Below are 20,355 nucleotides of genomic sequence, written 5' to 3'. Positions count from 1 at the left end.
CACCCGCGTCAGCTAGCTTTCAATGACCTCTAGAGAAGTCCTCCGAGTTCTGTCTCTAATATTGAATTTTATAGGCTATTATCGCCTTTTCAATTATATCATTAGCTATTTCCCTGCATAGTGATAGGTCTTTTAAGAGGTCAGATATAGAAAGCTGATAAGAAATCCGTTTCTGTCCTTTATTAAACAATAAGATTTTATCATTGAGAGACTTCACATAGAGAGAAAACAAACTTCAAGGGCTGACTCTTAGTCAGGGCCCTGAAGCACCCCTAGAGCAATGTGATATAATTATTAGAGAACTTCTCTTGCTTCCCTTTCTAGAACTGTCCAAAAAGGACAGACCTGCTTTTGTAAAGAATTAGCATGGCCAGGAACTTCCCTGAGAATCTGCTTTGCAATGCAGGGGATGCAGGTTCGATCCCTGGTTGGGGAACTAAGATCCCACATGCCTTGGAGCAACTAAGCCAGTGGACTACAGCTGCTGAGCCCATACACCGCAACTAGAGAGTCTGTGCACGTCAAAGAAAGATCCCACAGGCCGCAACTAAGACTCCATATGACCAAATTAACTAATTAATTTAAAAAGAATCAACATGTCCAAAATCAGTGACCTCTAGAGAGTCCTCCAAGTGCTGTCTCTAATACTGAATTTTATAGGCTATTCAGTACAGTTCAGCCACTCAGCCGTGTCCAGCTTTTTGTGACCCCATGGATTGCAGCATGCCAGGCTTCTGGTCCATCGTCAGCTCCCAGAGTTTACTCAAACTCATGTCCATTGAGTTGGTGATGCCATCCAACCATCTCATTCTCTGTCGTCCCCTTCTCCTCCGGCCTTCAATCTTTCCCAGCATCAGGGTCTTTTCCAATAAGTCAGTTCTTTGCATCATATGGCCAAATTATTGGAGGTTCAGCTTCATATAGGCTATTAACACCTATAAATGGCTATCTCCTTCCCCCAACACAAACCTGCTTCCACAGCAGCTATTGTCTCATCTTCCATGCAAGAAATGTCGAGGTTTCTCTTGAGTTGCTTCCCAGTCAGAAGCTTCCTGAGGCCTAGAAGCTTCTAGAGGCCTGACAGACTCTACCTCTTAAAAATCCCTCAACCATCCCTTCCTCTCTACTTAGTAGGACATATGTTCCTGGTGTCCAGGACGATCTTGATTTATGCCTGTTGTCCAGTGTAATTATGAACAGTGCCCGCCTTGTGCTCACAAATGTGTCCAGGAAGGATAAGAAATGGTATGGTCCATTCCCTGCAGTCCCACGGCCCGGACTTGCTCCAAGCTCTCATTGATTTCTGCCTGGACGGCAGTAGTAGTTGGCAGTAGTGGGTGGTTGAGGCTGTCCAACTGATCTTCCCTTTCATCCATTTACTTTCCAAGCTTTTTAGTTGAGTGCCAATTCTGAACCAGACAGTGTTGGCACCAGAGCAAACTTCCCTGTAAGGCTTTGCACACTGCACAAGGGTGCCCAGCCCAGGGAACAAGTGAAGCTAAAGTTCAGCCTTCCCTCCACCTGCCAGGCCATGCACCTTGGTGGAGCTAGGTCCTCGTCTCAGGAGAAAGATGTTCCTTGTTCTTGGTGCCAGCTGCTTACCAATCTTGTACCCTCAGTCCTGCAGCTGCTCATTTGGGGTGCTGTTTTGTAATTCACAGGAAGCCACAGCATAGGCTTCAGGGAGCCTCTGCACTGTGGACATTACATTCCTTCTTCAAGTCCATCTCCATGTGAATCCATTTCCCTCCTACATTGCAAACCTGATCTTGCCTCTTCCCTGCATCCTTCAGCAACTCACTATCAGCTAGAAGTCACAATTCAAAGTCCTGGGCATGATCTGCAAAGTCCTAGGTCATCTAACATCTCCCCTCTTTCCAGACTCATTTCCCCCTATTTTTCCCAATACACACCTTGCTTCAGCTGTGCTGGATATTTTCTGGTTGCTGAAATGTACTAAAAGGGTTTCCACTGCCTTCATTCCTTTTTATGTGCTGTTTATCTGGGCTAGGATGGTCACCCATATCCCACCCCACCACCTGAAAATCTTACTGATGATGATGAAGAAGGAGGAAGGAGAGGGGGGAAAGTGAGATGACGATAAAGATGATAGATAATTACTATAACAGACTGTTGAATAGAACAACTTTTCTCTTGCCTGAAAATGACACTAAGATCCATAACCCAAAATAATGTGTCCCCACATTCTGAAAAAGGGCCACCAAGAACTGGAGCAGACTATTCCTCGAATTTTTCCTAAATAGCCCTACCTCAATCTACCCCAGCAGCACACTAACCCCCATTCTATACAAGGAGGTTGTGGGATAAAAGCCTATTGGAGGATGCAAGGGGCTTCTCCTCTCCCATGCCTCTCCCCGCCCCCACCCAAAGAAGCCAAGGAAGGAGAGTGGGAAGCCAATGTATTTGTGATTATTGCAATACAGGGAGACAAACATTCCATTTTCCAATTAGACATTTGGTGAGAAGGATGGGCACAGAGAAACAGAGCAGGGTAGGCTGCATGGCACCATGGGTTTTCTACAAATGCTGCTGAAGTTTTCCAGCCAGAGAAGTCTCAAAGATGCCCAACCAAGAAGGATGCTTGCCAGGTATGAGGACCCATCAGTGAAGGGTATTAGATTGTACTATGGACTGGGGCTAAAGCTCAGCTGGTAAAGAATCTGCCTGCAATGCAGGAAACCCTGGTTCAATTCCTGGGTCAGGAAGTTCCCCTGGAGAAGGGGTAGGCTACCCACTTCAGTATTCTTGGGCTTCTCTGGTGGCTCAGATGGTAAAGAATCTGCCTGCAATGCGGAAGACCTGGGTTCGATCCCTGAGTTGGGAAGATGCTTCGAGGGAGAGCACAGCAACCGACTCCAGTATCCTTGCCTAGAGAAACTCCATTAACAGAGGAGCCTGGTGGGCTACTGTCTATGGGGTCACAAAGAATCAGACACAACTGAGCCACTACGCATACATGGATTGGGATGGAGAAATTTTTGCTGAAGTTGATAGAAGAGAAGGGGCTAAAAGGAGATAGCTCATGTGTCATTGCCTTTCATCCAAAAACCACCAGGAAAATACCTATAGTCAAGTAAGGTGGGTTTATTACTCATCATAGCAAAACAGAATAGACTCCATACAGAACTGCTGGGATTCCCAGTAAGAGGGAGTTAGAAAGAAACTATTATGGGATTTGGGGTTGGTTGGGAAAGGTTCAAAGAAGCTGGAGCTTGCCCTAGATAGAAATAATTCAGTGACTGAGTATCTCAATATATCATATCTATAAGGAAGGAAGACAAGCAATATAAAGCTATAATTGGTAAAGTAGCAGTCTTGTTCAGCGAAGAGATGAAGGTTCTTAGTATTTTATGGGTGGCAACTTGTCTGAAGTGGGGAAGATTATGACTCTCACAGGAAACCAACCCTGCTGGCACCTTGATCTTGGACTGCCAGCCTCCAAAACTGTGAAAATAATCAGCCTCTGTGGTACAAACCACACAGTCTGTGGTACTGTGTTATGATAGCCATAGCAAACTAACACAGGCCTATAACAAGTAAACAGACTGAAATAATAACCAAAGACTTCCAATGAAGAAAAAGCCCAGGTCCAGATGGCTTCACTAAATTTTCAGTTCAGTTGCTCAGTCATGTCCGACTCTGCGACTCCATGGACTGCAGCACGCCAGGCCTCCTTGTCCATCACCAACTCCCAGAGTTTACTCAAACTCATGTCCATTGAGTTGGTGATCCCATCCAACCATCTCATCCTCTGTCATCCCCCTCTCCTCCCATTTTCAATATTTCCCAGCATCAGTGTCTTTTCAAATGGAGTCAGCTGTGGCCAAAGTATTGGAGTTTCAGCTTGAACGTCAGTCCTTGCAGTGAACACCCAGGACTGATTTTCTTTAGGACAGAATGGTTGGATCTCCTTGCAGTCCAAGGGACTCTCAAGAGTCTTCTCCAACACCACAGTTCAAAAGCATCAATTCTTCGGTGCTCAGTCTTCTTCACAGTCCAACTCTCACATCCATACATGACCACTGGAAAAACCATAGCCTTGACTAGATGGACCTTTATTGACAAAGTAATATCTCTGCTTTTTAACATGCTATCTAGGTTGGTCATAACTTTCCTTCCAAGGAGTAAGCATCTTTATATTTCATGGCTGCAGTCACCATCTGCAGTGATTTTGGAGCCCAGAAAAATAAAGTCAGCCACTGTTTCCACTGTTTCTCCATCTATTTGCCATGAAGTGATGGGACCCGATGCCATGATCTTCGTTTTCTGAATGTTGAGCTTTAAGCCAACTTTTTCACTCTTCTCTTTCACTTTCATCAAGAGGCTCTTTAGTTCTCCTTCACTTTCTGCCATAAGGGTGGTGTCATCTGCATATCTGAGGTTATTGATATTTCTCCTGGCAATCTTGATTCCAGCTTGTGCTTCTTCCAGCCCAGCGTTTCTCATGATGTACTCTGCATATAAGTTAAATAAGCAGGGTGACAATATACAGCCTTGACATACTCCTTTTCCTATTTGGAACCAGTCTGTTGTTCCATGTCCAGTTCTAACTGTTGCTTCCTGACCTGCATACAGGTTTCTCAAGAGGCAGGTCAGGTGGTCTGGTATTCCCATCTCTTTCAGAATTTTCCACAGTTTATTGTAATCCACACAGTCAAAGGCTTTGGCATAGTCAATAAAGCAGAAATAGATGTATTTCTGGAACTCTCTTGCTTTTTCAATGATCCAGAGGATGTTGGCAATTTGATCTCTGATTCCTCTGCCTTTTCTAAAACCAGCTTGAACATCTGGAAGTTCACGGTTCACGTATTGTTGAAGTCTGGCTTGGAGAATTTTGAGCATTACTTTACTAGCATGTGAGATGAGTGCAATTGTGCAGTAGTTTGAGCATTCTTTGGCATTGCCTTTCTTTGGGAAGTCTTTCACTGAATTTTACTTACCATTTAAAGAAGAATTGTACCAATTCTTCACAAACTTCCAAAAAAAGCAGAAGATAAAGAAATACTTTCTGATTCAGCCTACAAAAACCACTATTATCCAGATATCAAAATCAAAGACATCACACAAAAAGAAAATTATAATCCAATATCTCCTATGAAAAAAAATCCTCAGCAAAATATTAGCAAATCTTATCTAGAAACATAAAAAAAGGGCTATATATCATGGCCAAGTGAAATTTATTCCAGGAAGGCAATTTTGGTTCAACATTCAAAAATCAATTAAGGTAATACATTATATCATAGAATAAAATACATCTTTATTGATCATTTCAATAGATGCAAAAAAGGCATTTGACAAAATGCAATACCTCTTCATGATAAAAGCACTCCACATATTGGAAATAGAAGGCAATTTCCTCAATGTAACAAGAACATCTATGAAAACATAGATGTTTAACATCTTACTTAATGGCAAAAGACTGAAAGCTTTCCCTCTGAGATCAGGAACTAGGAAAGGATGCCTACTCTCAACACTTCTATTATATAATATTATATATAATATATATATGTATATTATATATATATATATATATATATAATGTAATGCTAGAGGTTCTAACCAGGGCATTTAGGCAGGAAAAAGATATACAGGGCATCCAGATGAAACAGGAAGAAGGAAAATTCTTCTATTTGCAGAGAACATATCTCGTCTACATATCTAGGCTTTTCGTCTCACCAGAACTGAAGCTGAATGGGAAACAGTATCTTCCTTCTTGAAAGGCAGGAGTTGTCAAGTTTCTTTGTAAAGACTCCCCTTTCCTGCCTTTTCTCCTTCTTCTGAATAACCACATCGCTCTATTTTCAAGTCCTCCAGATTGGTGTCATCACACAGAGCCAAGGCACCCCCTTCAGTGATAAAAACCCTGCTTGCCCTTCCACTTGCTGGGCAATGAGGTCCCCCCATCAAAGAGACACTACTGTGCCATGCGTTTGTGTTCTTCCTGCTGACTCCACTCAGGGTGTGAAAAACCCTGTGAGGTACAGCCCTGAGTGGTGCAGCTGCTGTCCGTGCTTGCCCCTACTCCCCAGACCCTCCCTACACAAAACTTTATACAGTCTGAGGGCAGCCGAATCTGGTCACAGAGCCCATCCTGCCCAGATCCGACTTGATAATCAATCACCTTTATTGGCTGTCTTCCCTCCTGCTCACCTCGTCCTGCCTCTGCCCCCTCCCCTCTGTTGATGCATCCTGACCTCAGGTAAACGACTTGCCCAGGAATCCTTGTCTCAGGTTCTGGAGATCTGAAAACTACAATAGTCACAGCGGGTCATGAAGTCAACTTAGTGGACCTTGACCAGGGAATTCATAAAACTGAAATAGAATAGGCAGTATCAGAGTGCCCTGTCTGCATTTGGTTCAATTTGGGACAGTAGACTGGGTCGTGTAAACTCTATAACTGGGGGACAAAGGTAAGAACACTTACGAAAAATCTGCTCTAAAGACTTTTCATTGTTTTATAAACAATTTTCTTGTCAACATAGACCTTTAAAAGAAAAAAAAAAGTGCTTTTTTAGAAATATGCTAGAAAAATAGCACTTTTCTAGAATATGCTAAGGAGAAGCCAGAAAATAAGAGCTAAGTTTTCCCAATAGGAGGGCCCTTGATATTTTATTCTCTGAATTTTGTGACTAATTTTCAAAAAAAAAAAAAGTACAATAATTATCCAAGGAAGCCTCTGGTGAGAGTGACATCTAGAGACTGCTGGTGGTATGGTGAACCGCACACTGAGTTAGCAATCCTAACCCTTGGATTTATGCTAGGAAAAAAGAATTCAAAGAATTCAAATGCAGTGTGTAGAATGACACACACGGCAGTGCTTAAGTTTCATAAACATGGAAACAACTTAAAAGTCTGCTTAATAAGAGGGATTTATGGAGCCCTTTCTCTCGGAAAAAAAGCTTTGAAGTTTAGTTTCCAGAGTACTTTTCAGGAAGACTGAGGGGGGAGTTGTCAGTCGTTTATATAAAAATAAAAACCTCAACAGAATGACTGGTGAAAATTGGGGCGCTCTAGCGGCCTCAGTGGCCGCACTCCCCGCCCCCCCCCCTCCGCCACACCCTCAAGTCGAGCTCAGGCCTCCAGAGGGGTTTGGTGGCAGTCCAGCACCACATATTATAAACTGAGGACACAACCAGCTCTCGCATGGGTTCCAGTACTCACACATAAAACTTGACATGAGAAAGCACAGGGGGAGCAGGAAGTTACGAGGTTCCAAAAAGAGGAGCGGTTGGCAACAATTTGTCCTTTAAGCTCGGCACCCAAGACCACACCAGGCTTGTGGCCAACCGGGACACAAAATCTCCAAGTGGGGTTTGGAAAACGAATTGTTCTTAAAAGAGCTTCGCAAACCGCAGAACGATCACTACTCAGGTCTCCCAGACCCACGAGAATATAATGGATTACACAGGAGACCATCTCAAAGTTGTTATGAAGAAGTATAAATATTCGGACTACGAGAGCCGAGGAACAAGGGTGTGAGGGAGCTGTTTTCACTAAGGGCGATTCCCCAAGGATGGGGTGCACGCAGCCCTGGGGAGCAGGGGGCCGAGCAGGACCCGGCGGGGCGCGCTCGGAGCTAAAACCCAAAGCCAAGTGGCGTGAGACCGAGCATCCCCGGGCCCGCGACGCCCCGCCCGGCCCCGCCAGCAGGGGCGCGCCCGAGCCCCGCGGTTCCGGGCGGGGCGGCGCGGGCCAGGCGGCCCCGCTCTCGCCGCCCCGGGGTGTGGTTCCCGCGGCCGGGTTTAAAACGCTGGCCTGCGGGGTCCGGCTCACTCGCGCTCCCGCTGCCGCCACCGCGCCCCGCCATGGAGCGGCCGCCGCTGCCCGCCCTGCTCCTCGGCGCCGCCGGGCTGCTGCTCCTGCTCCTGCCCCTCTCCTCTTCCTCCTCTTCGGACGCCTGCGGCCCCTGCGAGCCGGCCGCCTGCCCGCCCCTGCCCCCGCGGGGCTGCCAGCTGGGCGAGACCCGCGATGCATGCGGCTGCTGCCCGGTGTGCGCCCGCGGCGAGGGCGAGCCGTGCGGGGGTGGCGGCGCCGGCAGGGGGCACTGCGCGCCGGGTATGGAGTGCGTGAAGAGCCGCAAGAGGCGGAAGGGTAAAGCCGGGGCAGCAGCAGGCGGCCCGGTTGTGAGCGGCGTGTGTGTGTGCAAGAGCCGCTACCCCGTGTGCGGCAGCGACGGTGTCACCTACTCCAGCGGCTGCCAGCTGCGCGCCGCCAGCCTCAGGGCCGAGAGCCGCGGGGAGAAGGCCATCACCCAGGTCAGCAAGGGCACCTGCGAGCAAGGTGGGCACCTGCGCTTTCCCCTTGGATCCCGCCCCGCCCCGCTGAGAGAGCTGGGCGCCCCCTCGCGGCGCAGAGCCGGCAGGGCGTCTGCGGCCTGCGCGCCCGGCTGATTCCCGCGGCTCCTCCCGTGGGCATCCCAGGAGACAGAGCTGGGGGAGTTGGCGGTCGTGGGATGCCCGGAGGGAGTGATGGGCGACGCCTCCTCTTCTTCTTTTTTTTTTTTTTTTTGTGATTTTATTTTGAGAGTTCGGTGCGTGCGCCAAGAAAGTGAGGACTCATGGAGAAAAGATTTCCCGATACCATAGACTCTCCCGTCCCCAAAGCCCACCCAGCTCATACTAACAACTGGCAAATCGATTCACGAAAGCTGCCCCCATTCTTTGGGGAACCCAGAAATACATTTTCGCCTTTTTCTTTCTTGGCTTGAGTGTCTAGATAGAGATGAAGGCAAGAGATAGGGAAAAGGAGTTTGACAATGAAATACAGAATAAGGACTTTCAGAGAGAAGTTGTCTCATGTTTGATGGACTAGATTGTAAGAATTTTAAAAATTAGATTTCATGATTTCTTAATGTCAAAGGAAATAATTCACTTACTGGACTTTACAGATTCTCAAACAGTAATTTAAACTAGCTAGTTATTTGTGGGGAGAAAAAAAAATACCTCTTTAAAGATGTCGTATATATTATGAACCTTATAACCATTTTGTTTTTCTTTCTTATTCCTTCTTTTCTTTCTTTCTTCTTCTTCGTTTTTTTTTTTTTTTTTTTGAATAATTTGTCCCCAGGATGCACTTTTCAGCAGGAATGCCTTTGAGGTTATGTTTGGTCGTTTATTTTATTCCAGACAAGTCCAAGCTTGCCGTAAATGAAAGGGGAAAATAAAGAGAGTCTGGACTTGCAAAATAAAAGGAGGGGGCTTTTAATTCTCAAGTCTGAAATAACATTTTCCATAGAAAGCAGTTTCAGGGGAAAGTTAGAAATCCAACTTTGGCAGCCTCATTCCTGGTCCCAGCCAAGGCAGAGAAAGGGAGAGAGGAGGCAGTTCTCCTGAAATGACAGAAGCAGTTGCTCCTTTAACACAGCTCAGACTTTCTCCAAGCTCCCAACCAGTTATTTTGTTAGAGTTTTTCCCAGAAGTCCAAATGGCAAATAGGTCATCTGTCACTGATTGAAAGCTTTAAATAGTGTAACCAACTTGCCGTTAACTATATTATCATCACCTTAAACTTAGAAAAACCACAGTGCAAAGTAATCCACATGCTCTTCCAACAGAAACAGTCATTTGTTCCTTTGGATCTAACTTATCAGTCATACCATGAAAAGAGAAATGTGCATAGTTGAAGAATTCATTCCAAATATTGACATTTTTCTTACACATTCCAAGGGGAATTTTTCCCCACAGTCTCCAAATCAGTGGAATTTGCCTTATCAGAGCAGAAGGTTAGCTTGGAGATTATTTAAGTATTATGATCACTTCTAGCCTGTAGCTAGTTTTATTCATCTTCTCTCGTTGCTATTTACATCTCTAAACACTCACACAGTGCAGTTATAAAATATTGAGACTGATAGTCATGTAGAAGTAGTCATGTAACCTCATTATCATGTAAACCGAGATCCTCAGCATCTCTCCAATGTCATGAGGTTACAGACCTAGTTTTCCTTTATGTTTGGGAAAATGTTAAGAGAAATAGCTTCTGAAACTGGAAACTTTGTCATAAATTAGTTTTTTCCCCCCAATCTAAATTTAGAGTTAAGGAGTCTAGTGCCTGAGACCATTTTATAGAAAAAAGCCAGGGAGAGCAGAAAAGAATGTGAGGTCCACCAGAGTACATTTCCACAGCAGAGATAAATGGGACTAAAGCCAGATCTAATTTATTTCTCCTGATTCCTGAATGTGTTTTGACACATCACAAAAGCAAACCCATCAGAGTGCCTTTAACTTCTATGCCATTTAGTACTGGGACTTTGAAAAGAATAGAAATGCATTTTCTAGGTTCTTCCAGTCTAGAAAGAGTTCTTCTTCTACCCTCAGAAGAAACTCAAGTTATGCATCCTCAAGTATTGAGATGGAGAGGGCATCACTGTTTGTCTCACTTAACCTGCATTTACTGAGACCATGTGGCAGGTGTCGGCACTCTTGCTAGATGCTGTACAGTTGAAGATGCACAAAAGAAGTCTGGTCTTGCTGATTAACAAAGTATCCATATGAGTTACAAACCTGTCACCCAGAGCACTTTCCCTGGAGTCCAGGAGAACCCTGATCTAAAAGGTAGTGACCTAGTAATCTCACCTAAGACTGTCATCATGAATTTAGTGCCATTAGATCTTATTGAGGTCCCTGAAGTCATGAGTAACTAGAAGAGATTTGAAAATTCAGTTTAATTAAAAGTTAATAGAGGGACTTCCCTAGTGGTCCAGTGGCTAAGATCCTGTGCTCCCAATGCAGAAGGCCTGGCTTCGATCCCTGGTCAGGGAACTAGATCCCAGTTCAGTTCAGTTCAACATGTATACCTGTGGCGGATTCTTTTTGATATTTGGCAAAACTAATACAATTATGTAAAGTTTAAAAATAAAATAAAATTAAAAAAAAAAAATAGCGTCCAACTCTTTGCGACCCCATGAACTGCAGCACACCAGGCCTCCCTGTCCATCACCAACTCCCGGAGTTTACCCAAACCCATGTCCATTGAGTCGGTGATGCCATCCAACCATCTCATCCTCTGTCATCCCCTTCTCTTCCTGCCCTCAATCTTTCCCAGCATCAGGGTCTTTTCAAATGAGTCAGCTCTTCACATCAGGTGGCCAAAGTATTGGAGTTTCAGCTTCAACATCAGTCCTGTGAATGGACACCCAGGACTGATCTCCTTTAGGATGGACTGGTTGCTGCAAATAAAAGTCCACATGCCACAACCAAGACTTGGCACAGCCAAACAAATAAAAATAAATTTTTAAAAAAGTTAATAGAGATGCCAAGATATGTAATAAAATCTCACAGGGAAGAACACCATGCCGCTTTATTCTGGGTCTTGGTTACTCCTTTTGTGCATAATCCTTTATATCTGAGTTACTTTGCAATCCCTTGGTACTTGTGTCTCATTCCCTCTTCTCCCTCAGAATTAATTTTTTACTTGTAGAATCAGAATTCATTCTTAAAAGACTCTTTCTTGCTAGTCCCTTTGTTGTTTGCTCTTATTCCGTTGTTAAGTCATGTTTCCGACTCTTTGTGACCCCATGGACTTCAGCACACTAGACTGCACTGTCCTCCACCATCTCCTGGAGTTTGCTCAAATTCATGTCCCTTGAGTCAGTGATGCCATCCAACCATCTCATTCTCTGCTGCCTCCTTCTCCTTTTGCCTTCAATCTTTTCCAGCATCAGGGTCTTTTTCTCATGAGTCAGCTCTTCAAATCAGATGACCAAAGTACTGGAACTTCAGCTTCAGCATCAATCCTTCCAATGAATATTCAGGGTTGATTTCCTTTAGGATTGACTGATTTGATCTCTTTTCTAAGAGACTCTCAGGAGTCTTCTCCAGCACTACAATTTGAAAGCATCAATTCTTTGGCACTCAGCCTTCTTTATGGTCCAACTCTCACATCTGTACATGACTACTGGAAAAATCATAGTTTTGACTATACAGACCTTTGTTGACAAAGTGATGTCTCTGCTTTTATATACACTCTCTATGTTTGTCATAGCTTTCCTTCCAAGGAGTAAGTGTCTTTTAGTTTCATGGCTGACAGTCACCATCTGCAGTGATTTTGGAGCCCTAGAAAATAAAATCTGTCACTGCTTCCGCTTTTTCCCCATCTATTTGCCATGAAGTGATAGGATAGAATGCCATGATGTTATGCCATGAATTTTATGAATGTTGAGTTTCAAGCCACCTTTTTACTCTCATCTTTCAACCTCATCAAGAGGCTATTTGGTTCCTCTTCACTATATGCCATCAGGGTAGCATCATCTACATAACTGAGGTTGTTGATATTTCTCCCGGCAATCTTGATTGCAGTTTGTGATTCATCCAGCCCAGCACTTCACATGATGGATTTTGCATATAGGCTTCCCTGGTGGCTCAGACGGTAAAGAATCTGCCTGCAATGCAGAAGAACCAGGTTTGATTCCTGGGTTGGGAAGATCCCCTGGAGAAGTGAATGGCAACCCACTCCAGTATTCTTGGCTGAAAATTCCATGGACAGAGAAACCTGGTGGGCTACAGATCACAGGATCGCAAAGAGTCAGACATAACTGAGCGACTCCAAATAAATAATACTTTGCATATAAGTTAAATAAGCAGGGTGACAATATACAGCCTTGTCATACTCCTTTCCCAATTTTGAAGTTGTTCCATTGTTCCATGTCCAGTTCTAATTCTGTTACTTTTTGACCTGCATAGAGGTTTCTCAGGGGACAGGTAAGGTGGTCTGGTACACCCATCTCCAAGAATTTTCCAGTTTGTTGAGATCCACACAGTCAAAGACTTTAGCATAATCAATGAAGCAGAAGTAGATGTTCTTCCCTTGCTTTCTCCATGATCCAACAAGTGTTGGCAATTTGATCTCTCGTTCTTCTGCTTTTTCTAAACCCAGCTTGTACATCTGGAATTTCTCAGTTTATGTACTGCTGAAGCCTAGCTTGAAGGATTTTGAGCACAACTTTGCTAGCAGGTGAAATAAGCAAATGGCTCAGACAGTAAGGAATCTGCATGCAATGCAGGAGACTACTGTTCGATCCCTGGGCCAAGAAGATCCCCTGGAGAAGGGAATGGCTTTCCACTCCAATATTCTTGCCTAGAGAATTCCATGGACAGAAGAGCCCTGGCAGACTACAGTCCATGTGGTCACAGAGTCAGACTATACTGAGTGACTAGCACTTTCACTTGAACATTCTTTGGCATTGCCCTTCTTTGGGATTGGAATGAAAACTGACCTTTATAGTCCTGTGGCCACTGCTGAGTTTTCTAAATTTGCTGACATATTGAGTGCAGCACTTTAACAGCATCATCTTGAAGGATTTTGAATAGCTCAGCTAGTACCTCTAGGACCAACTTAAAACTACCTAGCACTTCACAATAACTCTCTTATTTTGATTTTGGCCTCTTCTCTCCAATCACCTTTATGGTCCAGCCACAGTAATTGTTTGCTCTTAGCTGTTGTTTGCAGTCACACCTTCACTTATCTTTCCACTCTTGGAACTCTTAGCCTTCAAGGATCAGCTGGTATCATTGTCTTTATGAAACCCCTTGTCTCTCCCCTCCCCTCCTTACCCCTCATAATTATGTTCTTGTCCTTCTTCAGCTCTGTGTAGGCTTCCAGGCATCTTTTTTATTTTTTAATGTTCTGAGTCTGTTTATATACTCTGTGGGAGGTGGAGGATGTTACTTTATTTTTTATTGGGGTAACATTGGCTTATAACATTAGATACATTTCAAGTATACAACATTATATTTCTACTTCTATATACCCAACAGGGTGCTCACCACCAAAACTTTTGTTTCCATCTGTCTCCATACAGTTGACCCCCTTTACTCATTTTGCTGTCTACCCCACCCCACCCACACTGGTCATCACTGCTCTGTTCTCTATAGCTACCTGTTTGTTTTTGTTTGGCTTGGTTTGTTCATTTATTTTGGGTCTTGGGTTGTTTTGTTTTGTTTTTTTAATTACACATAGAAGTGAAATCATACAGTATTTGTCTTTTTCCTTCTGACTTATTTCACTTAGCACTGTACCCTCAAGATCCATTCCATGTTGTCACCAATGATAAGATTTAATCTTTTTTATGGCTGAGTAATATTGCATTGTATATATATGTGTGTGTGTGTGTGTGTGTACCATATCTTTATCCGTTCATGTGTCTCTGGGCACTTAACACTGTTTCCCTATCTTGGCTATTGTACCTTTGTAAATAATTCTATGATAAACTTAAGGTGCATATATCTTTTCAGACTTTGTTGTTCAGTTGCTAAGTTATATCTGACTCTTTGCAGTTCCATGGACTGCAGTACTCCAGGCTCCTCTGTTCTCTGCTATCCCCTAGAATTTGCTCAAATTCATGTCCATTGAGTTGGTGATGCTATCTAACCATCTCCTCTATCTTTTCAAATTAGTGTTTTTGTATTCTTGGGGTAAGTAGCCAGATAACTGTATCATATGGTAGTTCTATTATTAATTTTTTGAGGAATATCCATATGGTTTTCCATAGTTTCTGCACCAATTTACATTCCCACCAACAGTGTACAAAGGTTCCCTTTTCTGCACATCCTCACCAACACTTGTTATTTCTTGCCTTTTTGGTAACAGCCATTCTGACAGGCAAGAGGTGATACTCCATTGTGGTTATGATGTGCATTTCCCTAACAATTAGTGATGCTGAACATCTTTTCATGTGCCTGTTGGCCCTCTGCATGTCTTCTTGGGGAAAATACCTATTCAGCTCCTCTGCTTTCTAGCTAGTATTTATTGCACATGTACTGCGTGTATGTGAGCACAAGGCATTCTAGCAGAATAGTTAAGATGCTGAGCTCCAGAACCAGACTCCCAGGTGTAAATCTTAACTCTGCCACTTACTTAGCTTTGAGCATGATCCTTGACCTCTTTGGGCCTTGGTTCCTCCCCTGTAATATAAGAATTATAATCATACCTATCTCATAGAACTGTTGTGAAGATTCAATAAGATGATCCATAGAAAGCACTCAATGAATATCCATTGTTGTCATTTTTCAACTTGAAAACAAGCTCTATGAGGGAAGGGGAATTTCACTCCCTGTTCTCTCCTCAAGGGCCTAAATCAGTCCCTGGCATTAGTAAATGCTTTGAATATATGTTGAATGAATGAATATATGAATTTTTAGGTGCTCTTTCTAGTCTCAGGGTAAGCAGCCTTGAATAAGATAGACAAGATCCCTCTCTCATGACATCTATCATAAACTTTAAACACAAACAAGTAAACAGGTAGTTTCACATAGTACTGTGAAGAATGTACACAAGGGAAATAGCATAGAAACTAGGGGTGGATGAGCAGCTTTAAGTGGGGGTGGGCCAAGCCATGCTGAGGGCCCTTGTGAGGATTTCAGCAATGGAGCAGAGCTCCTGGGAGAAGAAGGAGCTCTTCTAGTTAGTATAGCACCTTCCACTGCCTGAAAAGGGCTCTTTGAATGTCTGTCTTCCCCACTAGACTGGGAGCATCCTAAAAGAGGGACTCAATCTTGACAACTCCCCCTCCCCAACAACCACAAGTTGGTTCTCTATGTTACTGAGTCTATTTCTGTTTCATAGATAAGTTTGCACCATATTATAGATTTCACATATAAGTGATATCATATGTCTTTTCTCTTTCTCATTTAATACATATGATAATCTCTAGTTGCATCCATGTTGCTGCAAATGGCATTATTTCGTTCTTTTTTATGGCTAAGTAGTATTCAATTGTATACATGTACCACGTCTTCTTTTGAGGCTTCCTAGGTATCTCGGTCTCCAGTACTCTTGCCTGGAAAATCCCATGGATGGAGGAGCCTGGTAGGCTGCAGTCCATGGGGTCGCTGAGTCGGACACGACTGAGCGACTTCACTTTCACTTTTCACTTTCATGCATTGGAGAAGGAAATGGAACCCACTCCAGTGTTCTTGCCTGGAGAATCCCAGGGAAGGGGGAGCCTGGTGCACTGCTGTCTATGGGGTCGCACAGAGTCAGACATGACTGTAGTGACTTAGCAGCAGCAGCAGCAGCAGGTAGCTCAGTGGTAAAGAATCCACCTGCCAACACAGGAGAAACTGGTTCGATCGCTGGATTGGGAAGATCCCCTGGAGGAGGAAATGGCAACCCACTCTAGTATTCTTGCCTGGGAAATCCCACGAACTGAGAAGCCCAGCGGGCTGCAGCCCATGCAGTAACAAAGAGTCAGACATGACTGAGTGACTGAGCATGGACCATATCTCCTTTATCCTTCCATATGTCAATGGCCTCTTAGGTTTCTTCATGTTTTGGCTATTGTAAATAGTGCAGCAATGAATATTGAGGTGCATATATCTATTGAATTATGATTTTCTCTAGATGTTTGCCCAAGAGTGGGAGTCCTAGATCATATGGTAGCTCTATTTTTCATTTTTTAAGAAATTTTCATACTGTTTTCCATGGTGTCTCTAACAGTTTATATTCCACTAACAGTGTAAGAGGGTTCCCTTTTCTCCACATACTCTCCATCATTTATTGTCTGTAGACTTTTTGATGATGGCCATTCTGACTGGTGTGAGGTAGTACCTCACTGTCATTTTGATCTACGTTTCTCTAATAGCGTTGTCGAGCATCATGTGCCTATTGGCCGTCTGTATGTATTCTTTGGAGAAATGTCTGTTTAGGTCTTCTGTTTATTTTTCGATTGAGTCATTTTGTTGTTGTTGTTAAGTTGTATGAGCTGTGTGTATATTTTGGAAATTGAACTCTTGTTAGTTGCAACACTTGCAAATATTTTCTCCCATTCCATATGTTGCTTTAAGATTCTTTTAGAGGAAAGTAATCCAAAGAACAAGTTAATGTTTCTTCATGGTTTAGGAATTAATTATTAAATGGAAGGTGCCTGACCTACTGTTCTACAATTCTTCAGGAGACAAATTAACAGGCTTGGAATTAAATAGCCACGAGGCACTTTTAGATCACACACAAGTAAGAACTTGCAGTAAAAGCTGTTGAATACCGTCATGTGCTCTGGTGGGAGTCAGGAGAATTCTGTTTCAAAGATTCTTTTCTATGAAACTGAGAGATAACCTAAGGGAGGAGGGAAAGTGTCTGGGAGATGATGTTATAAGGTTATAAAAGGTCTTTTAAGATGTTTTACATTCTAGACATATGAGATGGAGTGATTGAGCTGAGAAGACATTTATTTAATGCCCTTAAATATGCTCTCCCATCTTTCTCTAGAGCTTGCCCTCTGGGTTTGTCATAGATTTGCCTTCTAGAAGAAACTGCCTTATAAGGCTCTCTTTTGTGTAGTTTAGTGACAGAACTCCCTTGAATAGAATCCAAGGCCAGCCAGCGTTCCCTCTTTCTAAATTCCTCCCCCAGTGGATAAGATTATGGTGCTTCCTTTACTTTAAGCTGCTTCACAAATGATCTCACCTCGTCTGTGTTTTTAACTGTAAGACAGATAACAGTTTGTTTTTAGCCAACTGTTTGGGGGAAAAAAAAGAGAACCTTGAAATATTATCAAAAGAACTTTTACACCAGGGAGCATATGAGTGTAACCTTTTTTTGTAATTTAGATCCAGGAGTAGCACTGTTAAAAAGCTTTGAGATGGAAGAAGACTTTGGAAGAAGATTTAGGAATATGTAAATGAATGAGCCTGGTTATGTTAGGAAATTTTAAAGTTTTCCCAGTGAGTCCTTTACTCCTTATGAGTGGCATAGGAGAATGGGAAAGACTATAGAAATACCCAAGGGAAACTTTGCCAAGCCTGATCTGTGTGGCTCTTTCAGGCTGATTTAAGACCACCACCCCACCAGTATCCCATCACCTCCATGAAGCCTCTGAGAGAAAGTGAGGAGGTCAGGAAAAAGAAAAAAGGTTGATATTGGGGGGGGGGGGGCGGTGATGTTTATTTATGACTTAAAATTAATGTGTAAAATAGTTGAATTTTGTTTTGTCCCAAGTTAGATTAATGGCAAATGATCTGATGCCTTTGAAAACACTAACTTGGGCTCCCCTGGTGGGCTAGTGGTTGGGAATCCACCTGCCAATGCAGGGGACACAGTTTCAATCCCTGGTCCGGATGCCAAAATCCCACATGCCATGGACAGCCTAGCCTGTGTGCCACAGCTCCTGAAGCCCGCACACGCAGAACCTGTGCTCTGCAACAAGAGAAGTCACCGCGATGAGAAGTACTTGCGCTGCAACAAAGAGTAGCCGCCGCTCACTGCAACTCGAGAAAGCACGCATGCAGTGACCAAGACCCAGGGCAGCCAAAAATAACTTATTAAATAAAAGAACTCAGAGGAAATGGACATGGGTTCCCAAGGCTCGAGAAATTTCTTCTTATTCTAAATAGTGCTTTTAAAACATTTAACTTGTTGAGTTTGACTTAACCATCCTGCAAAGGAAAGCAGGGTGAGGTTAATCAGAAATAGCTGAAGCCTAGCAAGAACCCTGCCCTCTCAGCACCTCCACCAAGCCACGGGTTAGAGAGAGAGGAGTCATGCATGAAATTGCCTGGGTCTGAAAGCAGGTCCAGGTTGCAAAGTCTGAAAGGTAAGAAAGGTTCAGACCAGGTAAAACAGACCTAGTAACCCAGGGTTGACAAAGCCCCATTCAGATGCTATGAAGTTACTTACAGAAGAGTGTTGGCAAGGCAAGGAGAGCTGACATGTTCAGAGTAGAGTTTACCACTATGAAAAAGCAACCCCCTCAAAAACCTCAGAATAACATTATATATATATATATATATATATATATATATATATATATAAATTAAGATATAAATTATATATACTTAAATTAGTATATATAAATTAAGATATATTATTATATATAAGTTGCATAAATGAAGGCACAGTGTATTCTGCCTACTTCACAGAATTATCACAAAGGTCAGATTATAGAATGGACATGAAATCATTCTGTAATACTGTGCAGCACCAAAAAATGTAAAGAACCATTATTGACTAATCTGTAAACTCCTTTGGGCCAGAACTCTCAGAGTGCCTTGTAGGGTGTGATAATGATAACTGGTGTTTGTGTAATGCTTTACTGAGGGTTTCCGTGGATGTTTCCTCGGAAACCACACAACAGCCTTGGAAGGTAAGGGGAGCTATTATCCCAGCTTCCAAATAAGGGAACTGAAGGTCAGCGGTCACACAGCCAGTAACTAGCAGTTCTAGGACATAAATCTAGGTATTCTTCTGCAGCCTTGCCATTCACAGCTGGTATGTAGACCAGTGGCATCGGCTTTCTACATGTATTGTCCTTCTCTTCTGTAAACCTGAAATTATTTCAAAATTAACAACTTAAAACAAAAGTGATTCACAAAAGTCAAACTCCTGGGTGTGAAAAAGTGTTGCTGCTACTGCTACTTCAGTTGTGTCCAACTCTGTGCGACCCCATAGACAGCAGCCCACCAGGCTCCCCCATCCCTGGGATTCTCCAGGCAAGAACATTGAAGTGGGTTGCCATTGCCTTCTCTGAAGGCAGGAGTTTGATTCACAAAAGTCAAACTCCTGGGTGTGAAAAAAATGTTAGGAAGACCTTAATGAATTTATCTTACTTCTCTTTTCCTTTTGATGAGTTAACAAAAGGGATATAAGATACATTCCTGTCTAACCTGCTCTGAAAGAGCTTTTTCAATAGCATAAAAGAGAAATTCTGTATGATAACAGAATTGATGTCATGGTTCAACTGGCTTTTTGTGGTAGTGTGGTGCACCTGTAATAACTGTGTGACATTCAGCGAAAGATGGTATGCCTTCTATGAATGGATGTTTCCAAGGGGACTTTGTACAGGTCCCTGAGTGCCCAGTCTAGAGTTGGCCCTTAGAGGCTCAGGTTGGAAATCTAAGAGCAAGCCTCTTCAGTTGCAACCAGGAGGCTCTTTCTTAACCACTGGACTACCAGGGAGATTCCTCAACCAAGAGGCTCTTAAAGGTCCAGTATGCTAGGGGCAGCTGGCATGAAGATTCTCCCAAGCAGGACCTCTTGGGAGATACCGTTTGTGTGTGGTGTTTGGTCATTGGCCAGGCCTTTCTGGTAACTCTGAGTAGGGTATAGGAGAAGATCCCCAAGAAAACTGCCAACACACTCAAGTGTGGACTTTCATCTGAGGTTTCAGCCCCGAGTGCTGACTGAGGCCTGCCCCCCAGCACAGAGCCATCAATATTCCTGGCTGGGATAATAATATTTACTCCACATCTGAGCAGTAGTTCATCATACATAGGTCCGTATACTCTCTTTAGGGAATTTGCATTTTTTGGGACTGGAGTGTATTTTTTTGTCAGTCAAGTGACAACTTGCCAAAGAAGAAAAATCCATGTAGGAGTTTGAGGATTCAATTAAGTCTAATCCATTGTG

General features: G+C 43.4%; 1 protein-coding gene across 1 annotated transcript in view; it reads left to right on the top strand.

Annotated features, from left to right (window-relative positions):
* The first annotated feature begins 7,709 nt into the window (after positions 1–7,709).
* The window catches only part of IGFBP7 (insulin like growth factor binding protein 7), a 76,506-nt gene continuing 63,860 nt past the window's right edge, over positions 7,710–20,355 (top strand). The window contains exon 1 of the mRNA XM_055588682.1: positions 7,710–8,301. Within this exon, the coding sequence (XP_055444657.1) occupies positions 7,827–8,301 (475 nt within the window). The 5' untranslated portion in view covers positions 7,710–7,826. The remainder of the gene's footprint in view (positions 8,302–20,355) is intronic.

Source organism: Bubalus kerabau, chromosome 7 (genome assembly GCF_029407905.1).
Source record: "Bubalus kerabau isolate K-KA32 ecotype Philippines breed swamp buffalo chromosome 7, PCC_UOA_SB_1v2, whole genome shotgun sequence".
Lineage (NCBI taxonomy): Eukaryota > Metazoa > Chordata > Mammalia > Artiodactyla > Bovidae > Bubalus > Bubalus kerabau.
This window is presented reverse-complemented; position numbering and strand designations above follow the sequence as displayed.